General features: G+C 32.9%; 1 protein-coding gene across 1 annotated transcript; it reads left to right on the top strand.

The window, feature by feature from the left end:
* Positions 1 to 16,126: 16,126 nt before the first annotated feature.
* On the top strand, positions 16,127 to 26,271 carry LOC120079919. Its single transcript, XM_039034375.1, has 2 exons — positions 16,127 to 16,495; positions 25,912 to 26,271. The coding sequence occupies exons 1-2, from the start codon at positions 16,127 to 16,129 to the stop codon at positions 26,269 to 26,271; spliced, it is 729 nt and encodes a 242-aa protein (XP_038890303.1).
* Positions 26,272 to 27,853: the final 1,582 nt, after the last annotated feature.

The raw sequence follows: 27,853 nt of genomic DNA on the forward strand, positions 1-27,853 counted from the left end.
CTTTTGGAATTCTACATCTTATACCTAGACAACATTTTGTCTATATAAGTTGATTGATACATGGCTAGTGTTCTGTTCTTACAGTTCCAAATAATTTGAATCCCGAGAACATACTGCACATTTCCTAAATCTTTCACTTAGAACTGCGTTGCTAGCCATTTCTTGATATTAGTTAGGTAACCTACTTCATTCCCAATGAGTAGAATATGGTCAACATATAAAACTAAGAATGCTATAATAGAATTGACGATCTTCTTGTAAACACAAGGTTCGTCAACATTCAGTTCAAAGCCATAAGATTTGATCGCAGTATCAAATCTTATATTCCAAGATCTAGAAGCTTGTTTCAACCCATAAATGGATTTTTGAAGCTTACAAACCTTTTGTTCTTGACCCTGTGCAATAAACCTCTCTGGTTGAGCCATATAGATACTTTCTTCAAGATCGCCGTTTAGAAAGGCTGTCTTGACATTCATTGTTTTAATCGTAGTGTCTTAATTGTTTTACCTAACTGATTTTTGTTCTTGACCCTGTGCAATAAACCCACCTCGATTTAATCGTAGTGTCTTAATTGTTTTACCTAACTGATTCTCAACCTCAGCCTTATATTCCTTGAACTTTTCAAAAGAATCAGACTTGTGATGCATTAGGTAAATATGACCACACCTTGAATAATCATCAATAAAACTAATGAAATATTCATACCCACCTCGAGCTTTAACATTCATTGATCCAAAAAGGTCTGAATGTACGAGCTCTAAGGGTATTGTGGCTCTGAGACCTTTTCCAGTAAAAGATCTCTTAGTCATTTTTCCCTCAAGACAAGACTCACATGGAGGTAAAGAATTGTCTTCTAACTGATTTAGGAGTCCATTCTTAACCAATCTCTCAATCCTTTTGAGATTTATGTGGCCAAGTTTTAAGTGCCATAGATAGACATTAGAAGAAACTTTTTGTCTTTTATTCTGAATTTCGGCTGTTCTAAACATCTCAGTATTTAAGATAAATTTTGCTTTAGTTGGTCTTAACTTATATAAGTTGTTTTCAAGTATAGTAGAACAAATTTGAATACCTTTTCTGAAAATGAACACTTCATTAATAAAAAGATATTTTATACATTTGTTCCAATATACATGTGATAGATATCAAATTTTGTCTCATTTTAGGAGCATACAAAACATCTTTAAGTATGATATATCTATCGTTGAAAAACAACTTCAAGTCTCCTACTACTTCGACCGAGACAACCTCTCATGTTCTAACTTTGAGGGTGATCTGGCTTTCTTCAAGTTTTTTCCAGGAACTAGTTTCCTAAAAAGAGAAGCTAATATGATTAGTGGCTCCTAAATCCAATATCCAAGTTGAGGTATCAGCTCCTAAATCCAATATCCAAGTTGAGGTATCATACTCTACTAAACATGTTTCAACAACTAGTAAATCATATTTACCTCTTAACTGAGGACATTCCTAACTTAAGACAAATCTCAGGTCATCTATTACTAATGTTGTATTCAGATTGTTTTTCCATGTTGAGTAATTATCGCCGTTTAGTTTCTTGGAAGCTAAGAGTTGAATTATTGAGCTATTCATGTTGAAAAAGACATATCCTTTTGAGTAAAAAAATATTAATCTTTTAAATCCAATCAAGTTTAGCAAAAAATCTAATAATGTACCCTTCATCATTATATTTTGCAACGATATTTCAATGGTTTAGAATAACCTTCACCGAGGGGTGATTGATTATTCCTCTATTGAACAAAGACTATCTTGACTAGATACTATCACTAGAATAACTCTTATTCCTATAGTAACTCAGTTATCGCTACTTTGGTCAAGAATTTACTAACACTTAGTAATTCTCATAAGTGTGACCCTCCATTTTCAGACCTCAAAGATCGGAATCATTATGCTCCCGAAGTTGGAAAGACAAGAATGAAAATGGACCTGACAGACCCTATCATTTTCTAGATTTTGCGGAGTTCCGAATCCTATAATACTGCCCTCCGATTGGTAAGGTCGCTCTAGGGCAGACATGCAGGCGCATTATAGGAATCTCACGGTGTGACCTAATAGAAGAGACCGTAGGATGTGTTGACACATTTCCTTCTCCCACTTACTATGAACAACTTCCCCTATTCACCTTGGTATTGACTCATGCAAATACTCTCCGAATGGAGTCCACTCCCAGGGCAGCCCAAAGCCAAGCATGAATCTCATGGTGTGAACTCTTAAGGCCGCTAGAGCTAAAAGTACATTACTTTTCTCCAACTGAAGTGTTCTAAATGGTTAGGGTATAAAATACTTAGCGATACATTTCGGCTAACTAAACATATCCTAAGTCTAGATGATTCATCCGATTATAACTTTTATACTAGATTTTTAACCTATGATGTCTAAGTGATAAACAAATTTTATTACCTTACACCGCTCACGCATGCTCATAAAACTGGTTTAACCTAACTCAAACGCCGACTCGATCTCCAGGTAATAGGTGTTCCGTGAACCGTCAACTTAAAAACCTTCAACCTTAGTCATCTTATCTGACTTTTTGCCAAGATCTTGCCGGGTGAGTTTTCTTGTAACTTCAGTTTTACAAGATATCGACCTATTTTCTTTGAAAATTGGGATTGCTCGAAGGTTAAACCTAAGTGAGCATGCATCTTATCTGTATTATAGATTTTAGAAGTCTAGGTTATTTTATAACAATTATAAAATAAATTATAACAATTATAACCCTAGAGCATTCATCTATAACATGCTTCCTTCAATCAAACATGCTTTAATATAACACTTATATTAAAACTAAGCATGCATAGTATATATTTTATAACACTTATAACATATAACACATGCATGTCACATGATTTTCCTATGGTGAGGTTTTAAAGCTATATGGCATACTATATGTACACATAATCAAACAACATTATACATCACATGCATAATAGGTAAACAACACTAAAGTGGACCGATTTTGGCATTAAAAACAAACAAATAACTAATTTATTACACAAATCAGCAACCAGCTTCCCGAAACCGGCTTTAAACACTTTGAACCATCGGAAACCACTCAGAGTTCACGCGAACCGGCCCAAAAACACCAAAAACCAAGTTGAACCGGTCAAACTGACCGGTCCAGAGGCTGGTCAACGTGTGCTGGTGCAGTCAACAGAGGCATGGGTCAGGTCGGGTTGATGAAATGCGCGAGCGGACGGGTTGCGCGAAGCAAAGCGGGCGGCGCTTAGTCGGATTCCGGAGCGGGGCAAGTGTGCGAAGCCAAGGCGCATGTGCGGGGCTACTCTAAACCGGTCAGATCTCAAGTCGGGAGCACTTCTCTCGGTTTGGAAGCTAATTCTGGTCTGTGAGCAATTTTTCTTCAATTTTGCTGTTGTCCTCTCTCCCGGAATCAAGAAATTACAACTAATTTCAAATTCTAATGACTCCAAAAAATTTACAGACTCTTTTTCATACATTAATGCTCATAAACATGTAAGCAATTACAAATTTCTTCAAGAAATTTAAAGAAAAATAATGCCAAAATCATAATAAATCCACTTGTCCACATTTCATTCAACAACTTGAATAGAAAAGAAAAAAACACCCACCAAAAAATTAATCATAATTAAAGCATGCCTCTGATACCAACATGATGGGAACATGAAGACATACGTAGCGGAATTAGGATCTAATTACACTTAATTACTTTTAATTTAAAAGGAATTAACAAGCAAAATGAGGAAAAACCAGTAATTTAACTTACCTTTGAAGCTCCCGAAAACCGCTTTTTCCTCACTGAATCTCAACCCCAACACGAACGGACCACCACTAGAGTTGACCCTAATCTATCCTCTCTGGACTCAGAACTGGGTTGTGGACCCGATGGATGAAGGAAGAATCGAGAGAGAGAAAGAGATGGAAAAAAGAAATGGGAATCCTTTGGTTGGGTTTTAGGTTATGAATTTCCACAAAAGAAAAAAGGTTTTTTTTCAGCCCAAATTTGAAAACAATTTTAAAAAATGGGCAAAACGTTTTTCAACAAATTAAAAAGCCCAATTTATATAGAAAAAAAGCGATTGCAACAATTTGTATAACCAAATCCATAAACCCAACACCTATAATCCACTATCTTATGGCTTAATGTCTCCACTAATAAGCCAACACCCTAGCCAACTATTTTTGTTAGTGGAAATATCCCAACAAAAGTTTAAGATTTTTCCCACTAACTTTAGTCAAAGGGCAAAATAGTTTATTTTGTCAAAGTCAAACTTTGAACCAAAAAGTCAACATTTGACTTTTTATGATTTTTCCATGTTGACTTTATTTTGACCTCCCGAGCATGAGATCCACATTCTGTTTCTCAAAATTCAACTCACATTTGAATATAAAGTGGTCAAGTTTGACTTTTCAAATTCAAAAAGTCCAACGTCTTTTTACTTTTTTCTACATCTTTGAACGTTTCCTCATGTATTTCGAGCTTCCGAATAATGAAGCGTATTCATATTCTTGATATTTAAAATCACATTTAAATATTAAAGTTGGTAATCATCTAAAACTGAAAAATTTGACCACTATATCATATATACTTGTCGGTTTCTCTCTCTTCACCTAATTCGAGCAATTCGAATTATTCTATCATACTGTTCTAAGTTTATTCTTATGAGCTAGTAGGCGAACCTAATGAACCTACAGATCATGGGCTCCAACAATCCGAGATTAACCGGTAAAACTCTTTGACCTAATTAATCAACATTTGTTAACTAATGGGTCATTCCACTAAAGCCCGTAGTTGCACTCCCCTCACTGTAGATATATTTCTGTCCATCTGATATAACCATAATCAGTAAGCTAATCCTTAACATGTTTTTCGTAATCTCAGTTGGGTTATAAAAACCGTTTTACCCCCAAAACTATATTTTGTTCCTTAAGTTCCACTGATCCTCTAATGAACAATTGGTTTAAGGTCCAACCTATAAACCGAACCCCTCCCGGGCCAAGGAGAGGGTGGGGCCCCTTGTTCAAGACCTGGATTCAATACTAAAGGAACAACCTATCTACTATCCCTATAACGAGTAGGATTGAATTCCATCTTGCACCCTATGTTCCCAACTATCCACTTGATCTTACCCTTGAAATGGGAGGCGTATTGGGCCAGCGATGATGAGTTGCCATCACCTATGCAGATCTAAGGATAATTCCGAGTGAACAGGAGTTCATAGTTAGCTCAGGATTAAGATTATATTACCTAGGTCATCAATCAACGAAATAGTCAGTTTTATACTTAAAACGGCATTTATAACGTAAAAAGTGACTATTTCATGGTTCAGTCTTATGCAAACTCGTTGCATAGGATGCCCCTACTCACATATCTCGATATGAAAAATTCATGATCACATCGTTTGTACTAACTCCAAGGTGGGTCGCATCCATAGTGTCCCCAGAACAAGGCACCCAACCTTATTCATATACTATAGATCATTTTGGCTATATATTTGAACTTGATCCACCTTTATGTCACTACATAAAGTTCAAACTACATTAAATAGCCTCAGGATCATAGTTTATTGGATCCAAGATTACAATTTCAATAACAACTTTATCAAAAAACAAAACATAATATGTTTATTAATTTACAAACTATGAGTTTTAGGACATAAAATCCAACAATTATATGAAATATGTACTCTTTTTCCTTCACTAGGATTTTTTTCTCATTGGGTTTATCATAGCAAGGTTTGAATGAGGCATATTTCATATATATATGGGCATCTAAGGGGGAGTATTATAAATATCATAAAAATAGATATCCAAGGCTTAGTATTCTAAAAGCCATGTGTCATTTTTCATGTTATCCATGTGTCTTGCAATAATTGATGCTTTGTGTCCATGTAAGTCCACATTCTATTTGCCACTTTCCCTATAAGTAGTGGCATTTGGTGGATCTTAAGATGATGCATATATGTGAGAAATCCACTTCAAAATTCCATTAATTTTTATATTATCCAATTTTATAATTTTAGTTATTTTATGATTTTAGTTATTTTATATTATATTTATTTATTTATTTATTATTATTATTATATAAATATATTATAATATTATATCTTCTCCATATCCGTGTTCCCATTGTGCTCCTCAATTTCACAACATATTTCTATTTTTTCTCACATATGTTTTCATGTTGAATATAAAAAAATTTTTGTTGATCAAATAAATTGAAAAATTCAATATTTATTTTGGAAAATGGAAAAAAAAGGAATAATTATCAAAATTACAAAACCGAAAAAGTAATAAAAAAAAGGAAGTGTGAAATTGTCAAAAATACCCCATTTGAATTAAAACTCCCAATGTTCAAATATAGAATTTGAAGAGTTTCTAAACCATTAAAAAAAAACACCAAAATACACTATAATTAAATCACTTACAAGGTAATCAATACACCAATCAAACCTCAAATTAAGACCTGATACACAACCCAACGAGTCATTCAAAATATCAAACAATCTTCCCCAAAACAAAATTAGAGATTTTGAAAATTTTCATCCAATATCAACAAACCGTGAAGCAAGAACGAATTTCTTTTCGGACAACCAACCACAAACCTTCACCCCTCAATCCATCTACAACAAGAAATCTCTACAAACCATCACAATAATTGTGTCCATTCTAGTAAGTGGCCGTAAATCATGGAAGAAATACACCTTCTCATATACATTCTTCTCTAACTCTTGTTTATCTGTCTAAGGGAAATCAAAACTCGTGGTGTTGAAAGGGATCCCAAAAGTGATATTTTAAGAGCAGAAGCAGGATTCCAAGCAACCTATTTTGTGGAAGAAGAAACTCGACAATTTCCATGGTCTTCACATCATTTTCACAGGTAGTGAAATAAAAAAACACCATACAAATTTTCTTTTGGACAAGGCATTGCAATCTCCTATTTACATTGTTTCAAATCATTAAAGATAACAAATAATTGCTTAAAGGGAATGCTTGAACGTTATATATAGAGATGTTTAAATTTTTCAAAAATAATCATAGATTTAGGAAATAGTTAATTAATATTTTATTTTAAATCTTTTGACAAATGGAAAGAGTCTTTGATATACAAAAATATTTGCTTACTTTTCAGGATTCCCCCACAAAACAGAATATTAATTGTTTAGCAAGGTTTTCAAATAATACATTTTAGAAGAATAAATCTTTTTAAATGCATTCAAAGAATGATTAAAGTATGAAAAAAGAAAAACTTGAAGGAAGAACAAGGATCAATGAAATATTGAGGACTGTTGGAATAAGTGGTAGGAAAAACTGACAAGCAAAGAACCAATAATTCTCACCAGTGAGGACGATTATATGTGATATAATTAAATCAATGTGATATAATTAATATAATGTATTTGATACATTATATATAAAGTTTATTTAGGAAGAAATTAAATATTTGCATATGATTCAAATATTAATTATATGGATTGGATTCATATAATTAAATTTAGTATAAATGTGATTTATATTAAATACCACAAATGATTGAGAGAATTTAAAACTATTGAAAATTGAAAATTGCAACTTTAATAAAAAAAAAAAAATTGAAAATTGGGTGCGTGTTCAGGTTTTGCTTTTTTGTAAATATGTCAAAAAAAACTTCTGCCTGAAAATTTGATTACTATCTGATTTCGATGTGATTGTTATGTGATTGCTATGTGGTTATCACACCTGCAATTACAAAAAAAATTAAAATCATGACTTTAGTTTCTTAAAATGTATTTGTCATACAATGCAATTTTCCTTAGATAATCTTATAATTATTATAATTTTATTAAGTAAGTCATTCGATGCAATAAATGGTTTTAATTTGTTTACTTTATAATTGTTATAATTAAATTAAATTAAAAATTAAAATCAATAATTCAGAGTTGCATGCAAACTTAGGTTAAAATCATTTTTAAAAATAGTTCTAAAATATGATTCACATAGACCTAAGATCACAAAATTTCTAATGAGACTAGAAATTAGTTTAATCTTTTAATCAGTTTAATAGCATTAAATTGATTTTAATTAAAAGATTAAATTTGTAGCAAGCGTATCTATAAAGGAGCTTTTGTCTAAGCCTTGTTCTGTCTAGGCTGGGGTATTTAAGTTGACGGAAATGGAACACCCCTACCTAGGAACTTACCTGGAAAGGTGAATTAAATAGATTTTCTACAAACATGCAATTATTGATTAAAGTTTGTTAAAAATGTTTAATGAGCATTAATCAAAGTTGTTTAACTATCCAAAGTATGTATTACTTTTGGACAAATTTAAACAATCACTTAGTAAAATAATTGGCCGCATTTTTCTAAGTTAAATTAATCCTACATAAAACACTTAGTGGGAGGAAAATGAAATACATGATATTTCATTTTTCTTTTTCACATTTCTCCCTTAAAGGTCATACCATAAGATCTATACTCGACCTCGAGGCACCTTTATTTGTGTCCCCTTATAGGTGGTGTTTGTATAGGTCAATATCAAGGTGAATGGAGAGAGTGTTTATAGTAAGTGGGAGCAAGACATGTGTCAAAACATCCCATGGTCTCTCTCATTAATTTGTAGTAAATTTTCATGCTCGGTCTCGAGGCACCTTTGCTTGTCTCCCTACGGATGGCATTTGCACGATTCTTTAATCAAACTACAGAAATAGATAAGATTGCTTTAGCTTTTTCCCAATTGGTTTTTCCCTACGGTTGGCTCATTGGGGCGGAACTCTAAAATCTAAAATGAGGGGTTACACTTACAAGAAAATGTTAAGCTAGTTAATAGTTTCTAGATCGAACAATGGTGACTAATAGTTACAGTATAAGGATTTGTTTTGTATATTGATTGAGATGGTCTCATTTCAGTGAAGGGGTACTTGATCACCCTACAGTGGCTTTTAAGTGATAACTTAAATGATCTATAGTAGATGGATAGGATTGGGTACCTTATCCTTGTGACACTATGAATACAAACCACTTTGTAAATGTTACAATAGTTGTAAAGTGCTACAAATGATCTTATCATGATTATTCATATAGAGAAATGTGAGCGAGGATATTCTATACAAAGGAGTTTTTATAAGACCGAACCATGAAATGAATAGTCTCATTATATAACACCTTTAATAAAAGAGACTTATATTTCACCATAATGATTATAGGTGACATGACCTGAATCTTGAATGAGTTGTGAACTCCTATCTATGAAAGCGGTCCTTTGATTTGTATGAGCGAGAGTGGCCAGATTGCCAACTCAATAAACTTACCATTTTGGGGATTCATCTAATTGGGGAGTTGGGAATATAGCTACACAAGACAGAATTAACTCTTTCCCTAATGTTGGGGTAAGTAGATAAATTGCTCCCTTAAGGGTTGATTCTGGGGCTTGAATAATGTGGTGTCACACTCTCTCTTGACCCGATAGGGGTTTGGTCATAGTTGAACTATGACTTATTATTCCTTAGAGGGATCGATGGTACTTAAGGAGTTAAAAGTAACTATAGGGGTAAAACGGTGATTTTGGCCTAGCTGTACTTACGAGTAATTTGTGAATGGTCATCGCACTGTTTATTGGTTATATCCAATAGACACATAAATATATCTATAGTGCAAAGAGTGCAACTGTCGGTCTTGAGTGGAAATTAAATTAAATTAATTATATGTGATATAATTAAATTAAATTAATTATATGTGATATAATTAAATTAAATTAATTATATGTAATATAATTAATAAAATGTATTTGATACATTATAATATAAAGTTTATTTTGAGAGGAATTAAATATTTGAATATGATTCAAATATTAATTATACGGATTGGATTCATATAATTAAATATAGGATAAATGTGATTTATATTAAATACTATAAATTATTGATAGAATTAAAAACTATAGGTTATATTGTATTAGATACAATATAAAAACTATAGGTCATGTGTTTTATTTGATACAACATATAGTTATATATATACATATAATACGTTAGATATATATATATATATATATTATTTAAATTAAATTTATTTTATTTTTTAATTGATTTTGAATTTAAAAGGAGTCAAATAACTTCCCTCCCTCTAATTCTCTCTCAATTTTTACATCATTAGTGGGGAAGTTAGTTCAATCGATTTGTTTTTCATCTTCTTCACAGAGAGGGTCTTTGTGATTGGGGTTATTTTTTTTTTTTTTTTATCTCGCTGAAAATTCTTGTCTCAATTTTCATTCTCCCTCTCTCAAAACTCAGAGCCACAACTCCTGAGAATTCTCGTCCCCTACAAAGGTCTCACTTGTGGTGGTATCTTGTGTTTTTCGAGGAAGGTTCATGAAGAAGAAGGATTACGTGAAGATTGGTTATTCAAGGGTAAGTACTTTCTAACCCAATTTCTCTTCTTCTTCCATGTAGTAAATTATTTTTCTGTTGAATTGCATAATTTTTGTTCTGTAATTTTTGTATTATGTAAAAATTGGGAATTGGGAATGATCCCCGCTTTCGTGTGGACCTTCGGGTTCTTTCACAAGGATAACACGAAGGACAGGCTTTACTACCTGCCACTATGGACCATCACTACCTAGACGGACCTAAAGAAGAAGTTCCTGGAAAAATTCTTCCTAGCATCTCATGCCACCAGGATCAGAAAGAAGATGTAAAGCATCCTAAAAAGGCATGAGGAGTCTACATATGAGTATTAGAAGAGATTCAAGCGTCTCTGCACTTATTTCTGTAATCATCATATCCCCGATCATCTTCTCGTTCACTACTTTTATGAGGGACTACTGTAGCAGGATAAACGCAACATCGATGCAGCTGCAGGCAGTGCACTAGTCAAATAAAACTCCCTCTAAGGCTAAGGTGTTGATTTTCACTATGGCTAAGAATAATCGAAAATTCGGAATGCGAGATTGTATCACTCAATCATCTACATCTACACAAGAGGTAAGTGCACTTAAAGGTGAATTTTTTGAATTATCTACTTTTGTGAAACATGCTTTTTCTGCTAGGGCACAGCCCCAAAAGTTGTTGCTAAGGTGAGCTGCGCTGAGAATCAACAAGGTGGACAGATGTATAACTACAACACATGCAAAAGTGAGCTACGTCGGGAAACCAAGGCCAGAACAGCTCAAGTATGCCTTTAAAGAATAAGGGAAAAAGTCTGGTCAAATCTACCTTGCAAATAAAGCTGAGCCAGGTGTAGTTCCAACAAACCATTGCCACATACATGCAGAGTATGCCCACCAAGATCTCCCAACTGGTCGACGCGGTCAGCAGGCTAGACACTCAATATAGGAAGCATCCTTCCCAACCTATATTCATCTTTGTTGCTAGCTGCATTGAAAGCTCTCTGACACCTATTTTTGAACTATTGATTGATTAAGCTGGTTAAGGTTGTGAGTATTGAGTGTTGGGATGTACACCCTAAAACCTCGTAGTTAATATGTTTTTTAAAATAATGGTTGATTATTTTATACGTAATTATCCATTAAAGAAATATCCAAGATTAATTAATATAACTTAAACATGTATTTGGTTGACATACAGATGGATATTGTTTAAGTAATAACCTAAATAGTCTATAGTATATGGATAAGATTGAGTGTTTTATCCTTGTGACACTATGGATATGACTCAAACTGTAATTGTTCCAATAGTTGTAAAGTGCTACAAATGATTGTCTTAATAGTTCATGTGGAGATATGCAAGTGGGGGTGTCCTATACAAAGAGTTTGTATAAGACCTGACCGCAAAATGATTAATCTCTCTTTATAATACCATTGATTAAAGATATTAGCATTCCATAGGATGACCATAAGTGACTCAACCTTAATCCTGAGTGAGTTATGAACTCATGTTTATGAGGGCAATCCTTTGATCTGTATAGGTGAGAGTGGCCAGATTTGCGAACTCATAAACCTCCCATTTTGGAGATTTGCCCAAGTAGGGAGCTGGGAATATAGCTACACAAGATGGAATTCACTCCTTCCCATCTTTAGGGTAAGTAGATGAATTGCTCCCTTATGTTGGGGATGTCCTAGAACTCGCAGTTTATAAATTTTGTGTTAAATATTCTAATTATCAATTAAATATTATTGAGTATCTTATTCAATAAAGTTGTTTATTTTACATTCTATTATGGAAATTAATGGCTATAGTATGAATACTTTAACTTTATGTGGTGACATAAACAAGATCAAGTTAATAGTATATAACCTAAATGGTCTATAAGTATATAGATGAAATTGGATATCTCATCCTGGTAACACTATTGGATATGCCCTATTTTGTATAGGTAATACAAATGATGTGATCCACAGATCATTCATGTAGAGACGTGTGAGTCAGGGCATCCTATGCAATGAGTTTGCATATAGACTAGACCATGAAATAGTCACTTTTCTTTATAACGACCGTTTATTGTTAAAACTGACTATTTCATACTTAAGTAACCTAGGATAACTCAATCTTAATCCTAAGCTAGTTATGAACTCTTGTTTATTCGGGATTATCCTTACATCTGCATGGGTGAGAGTAGTCCAACACCACTGCTTACTAAGCCTTCCATTTTGGGATAAGACCAGATGGATACTGGGGACATAGCCCTGCAAGATGGAATTCACTCCTACCCATTTTAAGGTTAGCAGATAGGTTGTTCTCTTAAGTGCTGATTCTAGGTCTTGAACAATCGAGCCCTTGTCTTCTCATGATAGAGAAGGACATGATTCATAAATAGTATTATGAATAAAAAAAATTGTTCATTAGAGGTTTAGCGGGTATTTAAGGAACAAGATGTATTTACAGGTGTAAAACGGTAATTTTGACCCAGCTGTAATTACGAATGACCTGTGAAGAATCGACTTACTTATTATGGTTTATATGGATAGAAATATATCTACAGTGAGAAGAGTGCAACTATCGAGCTATAGTAGTGTGTCTTGATAGTTAACGAATAGTAATTAATTCGATTAAAGAGTTTTAACGAATTAATTACAGATCGTTGGAGCTCATGATCTGTAGGTCCATTAGGTCCGTTTACTAGCTCATTAAATTGGAATAACAAATTGAGTATTGATTAGGGTTATGAATTTGAAATGTTCAAATTCAATTTAGGGTTTTCGATTGATTGTATATGATACAATTAAAAACATTTAGTTTAATCGAAATTAAACAAAATTGGAAAATCAATTAATAATTAAATTATGATTTAAATATAAAATTGATTTATTGGTGATATTGATATTTTATTAATTTAATATTTAGATATTAAATTAATATTTTTTTTTATTAAAAAGTTTAATTAAAAATCAATTAAAATTACTTTTATTTAATTAATTTTATAAAATTAAATTAAAAATAAAAATGAAAATGAAAATGATTTTTCAAATCATTTTAAGTTAGTGGATTTTTCCAATTTTTGGGGAAAATTCACTAACCACATTTGATGAAATATCACTAAATTTCAATTTAATTTTGGTGAAGATCTTCAAGGTGGAGCTGTCCACCATGCAACCCTATACATTTGCATGAATTCTACCTATATATAGAAGCTCCATGCATAAAAAACAGATAAGCATTTTGAGTTATACTTGTTGAAGTGATAACATGCATAAAAAACAGATAAGCTCCATTCATCAGTTCAACTTGATTTAATGTTTCCACCACACGTTCCAACTTGAGCATAGTAGAGAAGATCTTGGTGGTAGTCCTCTTGAAGTTTCAAGCTTTATCTTGGTAGATCTCAGCTAAATTTGTGAAGAAAATCTTCAAAGGTGATATGTGTTTCAAACCCTCTTCTTAATATCATATGAACAACATGCTTAAAACTCAAATTAAATGTAGTTTAAGTGCTTATTGATTCTGAAGTCTTCCATTGCATAATATTTCATTCTTTCAATTGGTATCACAACATGATTTAAGCACTTAACTATTATTAATTTGAGTTTGATGGGTGTTTTTCCATGAACTGCATGAAATAGTATGCTGATATGATTTTTCCAGTGTTTTGGCATTTTAATCCTTTTAATTATGTTGTTTCTTTTATAATTGGCTCTTGTTTGATGAGCCTTAATATATGTTTAAGAGTCTTTAATTCATATGAAGTCATTAGAAATTGAAATTAGGATGTAATTGAAGAAAGAAGTGAAGAAGGTCAAGCTATAGATTTCCAGTTCTTCAGCTATTGTTTGAATTTCCAGCGAGATTGGAACAAGTTCGAGTGAGATTTTGAATCAAGTTTGAGCGAGATATATAGCTCGAATGAGATTCAGTTGGAATTTCAAGCAAGATTTCAAGTTCAAACAAGATTTTTAATCAAGTTGGAATGAGATTTTAAGTTCGAGCGAGATTCTGATGGAAGTCCTAGCGAGATTTCAAGTTCGAACAAGATTTTGAATCAAGTTCGAACGAGATTTCAAGCCAGAAGCGAGATTCTGATGGTTTAAGCGAGATTTCAATGATCCAGCGAGAGATCAAGTCTTGAACGAGATTTCAACTAGCAGCAAGAGATCAAGTTTGAGCCAGATTTCAAGCTAAGCAAGATTCTTGAACCAGTTTAAGAAGATTGACTGGTTTGACCGGTTTTCTTCAGACTTGACCCGATTCATTTTCAAAATTGTTTTGATTGCGGTTCAGGTGGTTCACAACTAGTTCAAGCATTTTTTGGGTCTGGTTTGGAGCTGTTTGAAGCGGTCAAGAAGCGGTTTGGAGCTGTCAACTATTTTTTGTAATACATAGGCTTTTGTTTACTTAAAAATGCCAAAACTAAAAACTGTATCAGTATGTGTTTAATTGTTTATGCATGTGATGTATGTTATAATTAAATAAATTTTGTATATGCATACAGTATGCCATGTAGATTTAAAATCTCACCGTAGGAAGCATGTTACATGCATTGAAAGTATGTTATAAAATTGTTATAATATATAGTATGCATGTATAGGGTTTCTTTTAATATAAATGTTATATTAAATGCCTTTGATGAATGTTGTGGATGTTTAGCATGTCTAATTTTTGTAAGTTATTATAAAATATAATTAGACTTTAAAATCCATAACGAAGATGTACAACATGCTCACTTAGGTTAACAACTAGTTTTAACTATTAAAATAGATTTTTACCTTATAAAATTTTGTTACAAACTCAAATCAGTTCATAAACCTGTCTAAGGCTAGGGGAAATAAGTTGACAATTTACGTAAGACCTCCTACCTGGGGATTATGGCCAAAAGATTGAGCATTGTTAACTCATTTCATGAGCTTGCATGAACGGTGTGAAGTTTGAAACTGGTTTAAACACTTAGACATCGTAAGGTTATATCCAAAAATAAATGTTATACTTAGATAAAAATGATATAGACTTAGGTTGTTTAAAAGTTAGTTGTTTTTAACCTAAGTAAATAGATACCCAAACATTTAGAACACTTCAATAGGAGATTAACATTACGTTCGATATATAGTTATTAGCTCTCACATCCTCAAAAGTTCATACCGTGAGATCCATGCTCGGCTTCGTGTCACTTTTACTGCGACTACTCTATTCGGAAAGTGTTTGCATGGGTCAATAACAAAGTGAATGGGGGAAGTAGTTCATAGTAAGTGGGTGAAGGAAATGTGTCAACATTGTCCTATGGCCTCTTCCATTAGTTTGAACTGTGAGATTCCTTTGTTGCGTCTGCTGTCGTTTTTAAGTGGCAATAGCTAGTCGTTATCCATGGCGATCCCCGCTGAGGGTTGTAACATATGATTTGGAATAACCCAAGCTTCAGTAATGAATAGGGTCTTATAGTTCCGTCTTGGGTATTGTCTTCCATCTCGGGGGCATATTCATACCATTCTATAAGATCTGAAAATGGCGGGTCACACTTAGAAGAATTTCTAATTGTTAGTAAAGATCTTGACCGAAAACGATAACCAAAAGTATCGTTGCAAATAAATAATGACTTATTGGGTACATTATTATTTTTGCTAAAATTTAGATTTAGATGCATAAAGTTTAATAGAATTTGTTTAAATTTTGTCAGCAATGTTGAATTCAATTATACAACTACTAGCTTCCGATAAGTTTAACAGTGAAAGATATTCAAACTGGAAATCCAACATTAATAAAATATTAGTTATGGATGATTTGAGATTTATGTTGACAAAGGAATGTCCTCCGGTTCCCAATACAACAACAAATCGAAATGTTTGGGACATTTATGATCGGTGGGTTAGGGCTAATGAAAAAGCTCGGGGCTACATCTTAGCAAATATATCCAATGTACTTAATAAGAAACATGAGGTAATGCCCACCGCCCTTGAGATAATGCTGTCACTTCAGGAGATATCCGAGCGACTGTTATCCTCTGTTCGACATGAAGCCATTAAGTATTTCTACAGTACTCGCATGAAAGATGGTTCCAATGTTAGAGAATATGTTCTCGATATGATGGTCCATTTTAATATTTCTGAGGGTCATAGGACAATGATGGATAAGATAAGTCAAGTAAGTATAATATTGGAATCTCTCCCAGAGAGTTATCTGCCTTTTAGAACCAATGTTGTTATGAAAAAAATTACTTATAATCTGACCACGTTTTTGAACAAGTTACAGACATATCAGTCTATGATGAAACTTAAGAAAAAAAGAAGTAAATGTTATTTCTCGATCTAAGAAGTTTTTTAAGGGGTCGACGTCTAGAACAAGACCCACTGATAACAAGAAGTCTGCTCCTTCTTCTTCTTCAAAAGATAAATTTGTACAAATGAAGAAGAAGGGTAAAGGGAATAAGAAAACCACTGCTAAGAAAAACAAAAACAAAAACAAGACTTCCAAAGGAAAGTGTTTCCATTACAGAGAAGATGGCAACTGGAAGCTTAACTGCCCAAAATATTTGGCGGAAAAGAAAGCGGAAAAAGGTGAAACAAGGTAAATTCGATTTACTAGTAGTTGAAACATGTCTAGTGGAGAATACTCACCTAACCTGGATATTAGATTCAGGCGCCGCTAATCATGTTTGCACTTTTCTACAGGAAACTAGTTCTTGGAGAGAACTTTCTGAATAGAAAATGACTTTCGTGGTCGGAACGGGTGAAGTCATTTTAGCTTATGCAGTGGGAGATGTCAAGCTATTTTTTGGAGAGTCTTTCATCTTACTTAGGAATGTGTATTATGTACCTATGATGAGAAGAAACTTAATCTCCATTTCCTGTCTGCTAGAAAATACGTACAAAATATCTTTTGAATCTAATGAAATGTTTGTTTTTTCAAGAGGTGTTCATATTTGTTCTGCAAGACTTGAAAAAAAACTTGTACATATTAAAACCAACTGAAGCAAAGGGCATTCTAAATATAGAGATATATAAAATGGCTGAGACTCAAAATAAAAAACAAAAAAATTCTCCTGACGCCTATCTTTGGCACCTCAGACTTGGTCACATTAATCTCAACAGGATTGAGAGATTAGTAAAAAATGGTCATCTAAGTCAGTTAGAAGATAGTTCTTTACCTCCATGTAAATCATGTCTTGAGGGAAAAATGATAAAAAGATATTTTTCTAACAAAGGACTTCGTGCCAAAGAACCTCTCGAACTTATACATTCAAACCTATGTGGTTCAATGAGTGTAAAAGCACAAGGAGGTTATCAGTATTTTGTCAAATTTATTGATGATTACTCGAGATATGGCTACATTTACCTAATCAGTCACAAGTATGAAGCTCTTGAAAAGTTCAAAGAATTTAAGACGGAGACAGCTGAAACTCTTGAAAAGTTCAAAGAATTTAAGACCGAGACAAAAAATTTGTTTAGTAAAAGAACTAAAACACTTCGATCTGATCGAGATGATGAGTATATGGATTTATAATTCCATAACTATCTGGTAGATCATGGAATTCAATCCCAACTCACACCACCTGAAATACCACGACAAAATGGTGTTGCAGAAAGGAGAAATCGAACCTTGTTAGACATGGTCCGATCAATGATGAGTTATGCTTAGTTACCTCAATCCTTTTGAGGGTTTGCAGTATAGCCTGCAGTATATATTTTAAACGTTGTTCCTTCAAAAAGTGTTTTAGAAACATGGTATGAATTATGGAAAGGACGAAAAACTAGTTTACGTCATTTTCGTATATGGGGTTGTCTAGCACACATGTTGGTACAAAATCCTAAGAAACTGGAAACACGTTCGAAATTATGCCTCTTTGTAGGACACCCTAGAGAAACAAAAGGAGGACGATTCTATGATCCCCAAGAAGACAAAGTGTTTGTATTGACAAATGTTACATTCTTGGAAGAATATCATATTAAAAATCATCTACCTTGTAGTAAACTAATATTACAAGAAATGGCCAAAGATGCTACAGAAACATAAAAAAGAGTTGTTGATCAAGCTGGTTCATCAACAACTGTTGTTGTCCCGTCACGTCCGTCTCATGAGTTGAGTCTGCCTCGACGTAGTGGGAAGGTTATTCAGCAACCTGAATGCTATATGGGTTTAATAGAAACTTAAAACATCATACATGATAATGGTTTAGAGGATCCATTAACCTTTAAAAAGGAAATGGAATATGTTGATAGGGAATAGTGGATAAAAACCATAGACGTTGAAATGAAGTCTATGTACTTCAACTTTGTCTAAAAACTTGTAGATCAACCATATGGGGTTAAACCTATAGGTTGCAAATGGATTTACAAAAGAAAATGAGACCAAACTGGCAAGGTGCAAACCTATAAAGCCAGACTCATGGCAAAAGGTTTTACCCAAAGAGAAGAAGTTGATTATGAAGAAACTTTTTCTCCTGTTGCCATGATAAAATCGATTAGAATAATTCTATCCATTACCACATATTATGTATCTGAAATAGGGCAAATGGATGTCAAGACAGCTTTCCTAAAAGACCATCTTAATGAAAGTATTTTTATGCCTCAACCAGAAGGTTTCATCGAACAAGGACAGGAATATAAAGTTTGTAAGCTTAAAGGATCCATTTATGGGTTAAAACAAGCTTCAAGATCATGGAATATAAGATTTGATACTACGATCAAATCTTATGGCTTTGAACAAAATGTTGACGAACCTTGTGTATACAAGAAGATAGTCAACAAAACTGTAGCATTGTTAGTTCTTTATGTTGATGATATCTTGCTTATTGGGAAGGAGGCAAGCTTCCTTGCTGACGTAAAGAGATGGATAGCAACACAATTCCAAATGAAAGATTTGGGTGATGCTCAATACGTTCTAGGAATACAAATCTTTCGGAATTGAAAGAATAGAACCCTAGCACTATCTCAGGCATCTTATATTGACAAAATGTTGTCAATAATATGAAAATTCCAAAAAAAAGTATGTTACCTTTTAGACATTCATTTGTCAAAGGAACGGTGTCCTAAGACATCTCAAGATGTTGAAGAAATGACAAGAGTTCCATATGCATCTGCAGTTGGGAGTTTGATGTACGCAATATTATGTACACATTCTAACATATGTTTTGCAGTTGGAATCATCAGTAGATTTCAATTCAATCTAGGATAAAGTCATTGGACTGTTGGAAAAAACATCCTCAAGTATCTAAGAAGAACAAGGGACTATATGCTTTTGTATGGACCTAAGGATTTGATCCTTACAAGATACACTGGTTCTGATTTCCAAACTGACGTGGATCCAAGGAAATCTACTTCAGGATCAATTTTCACTCTCAATGGAAGAGGTATAGTTTGGAGAAGCATTAAGCAAAGTTGTATCGCTGACTCAACAATGGAAGTAGAATACGTAGCCATATGTGAAGCTGCTAAAGAAGCAGTATGGCTATGCAAATTCTTGGCTGACTTGGAAGTAGTTCCAGATATGCACCTACCTATCACACTATATTATGACAATAATGGTGTTGTTGCCAATTCAAAAGAACTAAGGAGTCACAAACATGGAAAACATATTGAGAGAAATTACTATCTCATTAGAGAGATAGTACACCGAAGAGACGTGATCGACATGAAGATAGCCTCTAAAGATGATCTTATTGATCCATTTACGAATACCCTCTCGACTAAAGTGTTTGAGGGCCACTTGGTTGGACTAGGACTCCGAGCAACGTAATCTAGGGCAAGTGGGAGAATATCTATGGTATTAGAGATACCCTAGTTTATTGTATTTTTCCTTTATGATTCTCAACATTTTATTGTATATATTTTTTCTCACTGGAGTTTTAGCCCAGAGATTGTTGAGGATGTTCTAGAACTCGCAGTTCGTAAATTTTGTGTTAAACATTCTATTTATCAATAAAATATAATTGAGTATCTTATTCAATAAATTTGTTGATTTTACATTCTATTATGAAAATCCAATAAACATATCCATAGCTATAGTATGAATACTTTAACTTTATGTGGTGACATGAACACGATCAAGTAAATAGTATATAGCCTAAAAAATCTATAAGTATATGAATGAAATTGGGTATCTCATCCTGGTAACACTATTGGATGCGGCCCATTTTGTATAGGTAATACAAATGATGTGATCCATAGACCATTCATGTAGAGACATGCGAGTTGGGACATCCTATGCAATGAGTTTGCATATAGACTGAACCACAAAATAGTCACTTTTCTTTATAACGACCGTTTACTGTTAAAACTAACTATTTCATACTTAAGTAACCTAGGATAACTCAATCTTAATCCTGAGCTAGCTATGAACTCCTGTTTATTCGGGATTATCCTTAGATCTGCATGGGTGAGAGTAGTCCAACACCACTGCTCAATAAGCCACCCATGTTGGGGATAAGACCGGATGGATAGCTGGGGACATAGCCTTACAAGATGAAATTTACTCCTATCCATTTTAAAGTTAACAAATAGGTTATTCTCTTAAGTGTTGATTCTAGGTCTTGAACAATCGGAGCCCTGCCTTCTCATGATAGAGAAGGACATGATTCATAAATAGTATTATGAATAATAAATTGTTCATTAGAGGGTCAGTGGGTGCTTAAGGAACAAGATGTACTTACAAGGGTAAAACGGTAATTTTGACCCAACTGTAATTACAAATGACCTGTGAAGGATCGACTTACTAATTATGGTTTATATGAACAGAAATTTATCTACAGTGAGGAGAGTGCAACTATCGAGCTATAGTGGTGTGTCCTGATAGTTAACGAATAGTAATTAATTCGATTAAAGAGTTTTAACGAATTAATTACAGATCGTTGGAGCTCATGATTTGTAGGTCCATTAGGTCCCTCTACTAGCTCATCAAATTGGAATAACAAATTGAGTATTGATTTGTAGAGTTATAAATTTGAAATGTTCAAATTCAATTTTAGGGTTTTCGATTGATTGTATATGATACAATTAAAAACGTTTAGTTTAATCGAAATTAAAAAAATTAGAAAATCAATTAATATTTAAATTATGATTTAAATATAAAATTGATTTATTTGGTGATATTGATATTTTATTAATTTAATATTTAGATATTAAATTAATATTTTCTTATTAAAAAATTTAATTAAAAATCAATTAAAATTAGTTTTATTTAATAATTATTTTTAATTAATTTTATAAAGCTAAATGAAAATTATTTTTGAAATCATTTTAAGTTAATGAATTTTTTCAATTTTTGGAAAAAATCCAGTAACCACATTTGATGGAATATCACCAAATTCTAATTTCATTTTGGTGAAGATCTTCAAGCTGGATCTACCTACCATGCAACCCTATACATTTGCATGAATTCTACCTATATATAGAAGTTCCATGCATGAAGAAAAGATAAGCATTCTGAGTTATACTTGTTGAAGTGATAACCTGAAAACCCTACAAACCTCTCACTTGTTCTTCATCAGTTCAACTTGAGTTAGTGTTTCCACCACACATTCTAGCTTGAGCATAATAGAGAAGATCTTGGTGGTAGTCCTCTTGAAGTTTCAAACTCTATCTTGGTGGATCTTAGCTGAATTTGTGATGGAAATCTTTAAAGGTGATATGTGTTTCAAACCCTCTTATGAATATCATATGAACAACATGCTTAAAACTCAAATTAAATGTAGTTTAAGTGCTTATTGATTATGAAGTATTCATTCCTTCATCCTAAGTGCTGACTCTGGATCTTGAACAATGGGACCCCTTCCTCTCACTAGCTCGAGAGGGTTTTGTTTATGTAGGACCATAAACAGATTGTTCATTAGAAGATCAGTGGAACTTAAGAAGTTAGTTATAATTATAGAGGTAAAATGGTAATTTTACTTTATTGTAATTACAAGCGATTCTTGAAGGGCCGATTCACTGTTGATTGGTTATATCCGTGGACACAGAAATATATCTTCAATGTGAAAAGTGCAATTGTGGGTTTTTAGTGGAGCGACCTGCAATTAATGAATGTTGATTAATTTAATTAAAGAGTTTAATTAATTAATATTGTATCATTGGAGCTTCTAGCTTGTAGATCCATTAGGCCCCTTTGCAAGCTCACTAAGGATAAACACAAGGAATAAATGGTTTTGGAATAATTTGAATTGTTCAAATTATTTAAAGGATATAGAAGTGTGATTTATATTAATGTGATTAATATAAAGGATAATGTATATTGATACATTATAGTATATAGTTAATTATAAATATGATTTATAATTAATATTATATATATGAGAGAGATAAATGTTTAAATAAGATTCAAATTAATATAATGTATATAGATACGTTATAATATAAAGTTAATTTTGAATGAGATTCAAAATTATACTATATTATATGAGAGTAGTATATGTGAATAAGATTCAAATATTAACTTTATGAATGGTATTCATATAATTACTATAGGTTATAATTAATGTGAATGATATTCATATTAAAATTATAGGTTACATGAGAGATATATTTGCATAAGATTCATATTAAAACTATAGATTAAAATTAATATGAATGAGATTCATATTAAAACGGTTATGTGGGAGGATATTATTTGAATTTGATTCTAATTAAATAAAATATGTGATATTTAATTATTAATTAATTAATTAACAGTTAATTAATATTATTATTTAATTATATATTAAATTAGATTTAATATATTATTTGGATAATATAAAAATTAGAATAATTCCCATGGGAGTTATTTTACACAAAATGGAAAGGAGTTATATCTCCCTCTCCATTCATCACCTCTCAATCCATCACTTCTTTGTGATTTTATAAGAGTTATAGAAAAACAGAAGAAAAAAAAAATCTCTTGTCAACACTAACTATAGAAATCTGGTTGGATTCTTCTCTTTGATCTATCAAAACAAGAAGGATCCCACCATCCTATTTCTTGTCCTAAAAATAACAAGGAAAGTCTAGTGGTGGTATCTTGGTGATTAATCGTGTTCTTGGAAGAAGCTTTAAGTTCGAAGGAGATTTTCTTAGTTCGTGGTTGTTCGTGGTTGTTCGTAAGGTTGTGGAGGAGGAAGCATTGATAAAGGTCTTCATGAAGGGAATGGTGAAGTTCGATGTAGAAGCAGGGATCGATCCCAATTTTTAATTTCATCGAAAACTGAAATTGCATAACCTAATCATGCATTCTATTAAAAAAAAAAAAAACTACAACATGCCTCAAAATTAAAGAGAAGAAATTAGGGTTCAGTCACACTTACCCTTGAAGCCAATAATTCTTCACGATCTCCTCTCCACGAACGATCACAAACAACAAACCAAAATGGCACCACCACAAGATTTTCTTTTGTACTCTCCTTAGGGGTTGACAATTTTCTTGCAAGAGTAATTGAGTTGGGAGAATCTCACAGAACCTTCACTATGATCTCTTCTATGAAGAAGATGAAAAAATGTCAAATCCCAACTCCCACTGTCACGATATTTTTTAGAGTATTAAGGGGAGGGAAGTTGTAACTCCCTCCCTTTAATTTAAATAAATTTTAATTTAATTTAATAAATAAATAATATATAATAACAAACTTATTAGATAACTATATGTTATATCAAATATAGCACGTAGTCTATAGTTTACATTATATCAAATATAATATAATCTATAGTTTCAATACTCCCAATAATTCATGGTATTTAATATAAATCTAATTTATATTAAAGTTAACAATATGAATCTCATACATATAACTAGTATTTGAATCATATTCAAATATTTAATTTCTCTCAAAATAAACTTTATATTATAATGTATCAAATACATTATAGTAATTATATCACATATAATTAATTTAAATTAATTATATCATATATAATTAATTCCCTATATTAATTTGAACAATTCAAATTAATCCAAAATTAATTCTCAATAATCTCTATTGAGCAACAGAGGGAACTTTATGGACCTGTAGATTGAAACTTCAATGGTACTTAGATAATTAATTAAACTTCTTTAATTAAATTATCTAGCATCCATTAACTGTCGGTCACTCTACTAAAGATGGACAGCTGCCCTATTCACACTACATATATATATTTATGTCCATTGGATATAACCAGCCAATAGTACGATGACCTTGCACAAATTGCTCATAAGTACAACTTGGAAAAAATTATCGTTTTGCCCCTATAGTTACATCTAACTTCTTAAGTACCACTGATCCCTCTAATGAACACTAAGTTATAGTCCAACTATGACCAAACTCCTCTCAGGCAAAGAGAGGATGTGGCGCCACATTGTTCAAGCCCCGAAATTAGTCCGTAAGGAAGCAATTTATCTACTTACCCCGACATTATGGAAGTAGTGAATTTCATCTTGTGTATCTGTGTTCCCAGCTCTCCAAACAGACGAATTCCCAAAATGGTAGGTTTTTGAGTTAGCGATCTAGCCACTCACAGCCATACAAATCAAAGGACCTCCTTCATTGGCCGGAATTCATAACTCACTCAAGATTCAGTTCATGTCACCTATGGTCATCCTGGCTGAAAAGTAAGTCTCTATTATTAACGGCCTTATATAATGAGACTATTCATTTCGTGGTCCGGTCTTATGCAAACCCTTTTGTATAGAACACCCCCGCTCACATGTCTCTACATGAATGATCAGGATCGGATCATTTGTAGCACTTTACAACAATTGTAACATCTACAAAGCGGGTCATGTTCGTAATGTCACTAGTATAAGGTACTCAGTCTTATCTATCTACTACATACCATTTAGGTTATCACTTAAACATAATCCACCTATATGTCTCTTCATACGTGTTTAAGCTATTGAAGATAATCTTGGATGTTAGTGTATTGGTTTGTGGGTCAATGCTACTAAATGTTGAATAAAATTCCTCAGATTTTATTAAATAAATCGTTTGTACAGTACAATTACAAACTACAGGACCCACGAGATTTAAGGGATCAACCCCAACATTTCAAGGGAGTATGTTCCTCTTCTCTTTTAAAGCATGCTTATGAATCTTTATGTTTATCTTGTTTTATTATAATTTCTCTGTTTTTCAAGATCTTCCAAAACGAATTTTGATGGCACACATATTCATGCACTTCCATTGATGAATTCTATTCCTTCACAGAGGATGTCGAGGAAGAATGATCAACTCACCTAGAAGATGTGGGGTATGTTCCAATCCACCTATGAATTTAACTTCTTATGTTCGTGTTGCTCTGTTCCATAGCAGGTTTACTGTTGCTAAAGAAGTTGAGCACATTTTCTACCGTCTTCTAGTGACAAGAGCCTTACTATAAAGGGCAAGAAAATTTAGGTTGAGGTCCTGCCGAAGAAAGGAAAGAAGATTATGGAAAGAAGAAGGTAGTTCTTCCAACCCATTAAACATGATGACCCAGGTACGTTTTCTGTAACTTGTTTGATAGAAACTAGAAAACTTAGCATGCCATGTTTAATTTAGGGTATGCTATAAATATCATGCTTTCCTCTCTTTTCTTTGGTTCCTGTCTCATATTTTGGATCATTCTGATATTTGGGTGCAGTTAGCTGACCACTCCCTTGTTCGAACACTAGGATTAGTTCAAGATATGCTGATTAGAGTTAATGGTCTATCATTTCTTGCTCATTTTTATGTAATCGATGTGAATGCTCATTCCCCTCCCTCTAATTTATCTGTTCTATTAGGGAGACCCTTTCTTAATACAACTAAAGTTGTGATCAATGTGGACAAAGGATCCCTGCAAATTGAAAAGGGAGGAAAATTTGAAAAAAATTTTATTAATGATATCCTCATTACCACTAAACCTATTTGTTCGAGTACTATTAGTTTTCAAGATGATGACAAACCTCCTAATTTGGGGGTAGGAGATGGTGACTCGATGATTGGCGATGGATATGGATGATGAAGCCAAGTCGAGTCGAGCATAACGACTTTAAAAAAATTCTGCTACCTGGAGGCTGCCAAGATTTATATTCCTTATTGCTTTCTTAGTGTAGGATTCTTTTCTATTTACTTTTATTTTTATTGAGCTTAATTCATTCCATTTTTCTTGATATTTAGGTTTCTGTTGTTCTTGAAAAGATGGAGAGAATCATTCTTAGTTGAGCTAGATATCACCAACATCCAATGTACCAAAATTTCAGGGAAGACTCCTGTTTAACTTTTATTTTTGTCCCTTATTTTCTTTTCTTTATCACACTGGGGACAATGTTAGATTTTAAGTTGGGGGTGAAGGATGTCTATGTTTTGACTGGAGCCCTTGAGCATCTAATCTCGGGCTATTTTGTTTTTATGCTATGTATGGATTTTTACTCATGTTGTGTGGTTCATTATTATGACTAGTTGAGGACACACTCTCTTATGATTCATCTTGTATAATATGATGTTTGAGATGAATAATTATGATTTTTAGCTCCTTTTTTTAAAAAAATTGTACTTTTCATGAACGTTTAAGTTCTTTGTCTGCCTATATTAAGTCTTGCATGCTTAGAATTGTACTAATTAGCTTGTATTTTTTGTTATCACTCCGAAAGGGCCCACAAACTATATAGTGTCTTACATGACAGGTTGTATTGTAATACTGAGGAGTAAAAGTGATTTATATGCCATCTTAAAAGTCAGCTGATAAATGTTCCACTGATAATATTATGCATGTCTAAGGATAGAAAGAGTTATCTTTACTGTGATTAATTAGAACGTTCACGAGAAAAGAGTAAGTATAGTTCTTTGCATTGATAAGCTAATGCCCCTAGGTCAAATAAATGCAAGTTTAAGGCCTTAGAGTTTAATTTCAAGTACCTCAGTTGACATATTACTGCTTTGTTGTTTTTGGCACTTTATAGTTAGTCATGAGCCAGTGTAGGGAAAAACAAATTAAGAGTCAATTAAAAGTATTCCAACTTTCTAGAACTTAATTAGAAAGGTTTTGAACTTACTTTTCTATGAATAAGTTTAGAATTAGTTCTAAATTGTACTCCATTAACTGATTATGAATTGATTTCATTGTTGATTACAAGTTAAATTCTAGGAGTTTGTTGAAACTTGAGTAACGAACCATGCAATTTGAGTGAGCATATATTTGAGTGACTGTGTGCTTCATTCTACCTTGCTCGGGATGATCAAAAATTAAGTTGGAGGTGTTTGATGATACAGAAAATGTGTTATCTTGCTCCACTTAATTATGGATTATTCCTAGATTTTACATGTTTATTTGGTTATTTTATAGGTTTCGAGTATCTAAGAGGTAAAGTTGGGCGTTAATGACGAAATAGAGCTAAATGAGCTAAAGCAAAGCTAAATTGCATCAACAGAGAAAGAAAAAGTGAAGAATGATATTTTTGCCCCTGCCTACATAGCATTGCGGTGCTCTACATGCCATGCTCGACAAGGTAAAGGTAGAAGTCCATCTCATGCAAATTCCTGTCAACACTGCGGCACCATCCCGATTTTATAAATACTTCATTCTGCCACATAGGGTTTGGATC

The sequence above is a fragment of the Benincasa hispida genome, chromosome 6 (genome assembly GCF_009727055.1).
Source record: "Benincasa hispida cultivar B227 chromosome 6, ASM972705v1, whole genome shotgun sequence".
Lineage (NCBI taxonomy): Eukaryota > Viridiplantae > Streptophyta > Magnoliopsida > Cucurbitales > Cucurbitaceae > Benincasa > Benincasa hispida.

Coding starts and splice junctions, on each gene's coding strand:
- LOC120079919 (XM_039034375.1), top strand. CDS start 16,127: ATGGATGATTTGAGATTTATGTTGACAAAGGAATGTCCTCCGGTTCCC. Junction 16,496..25,911: donor TGATGGATAAGATAAGTCAA/GTAAGTATAATA, acceptor ATTTGGGTGCAG/TTAGCTGACCACTCCCTTGT.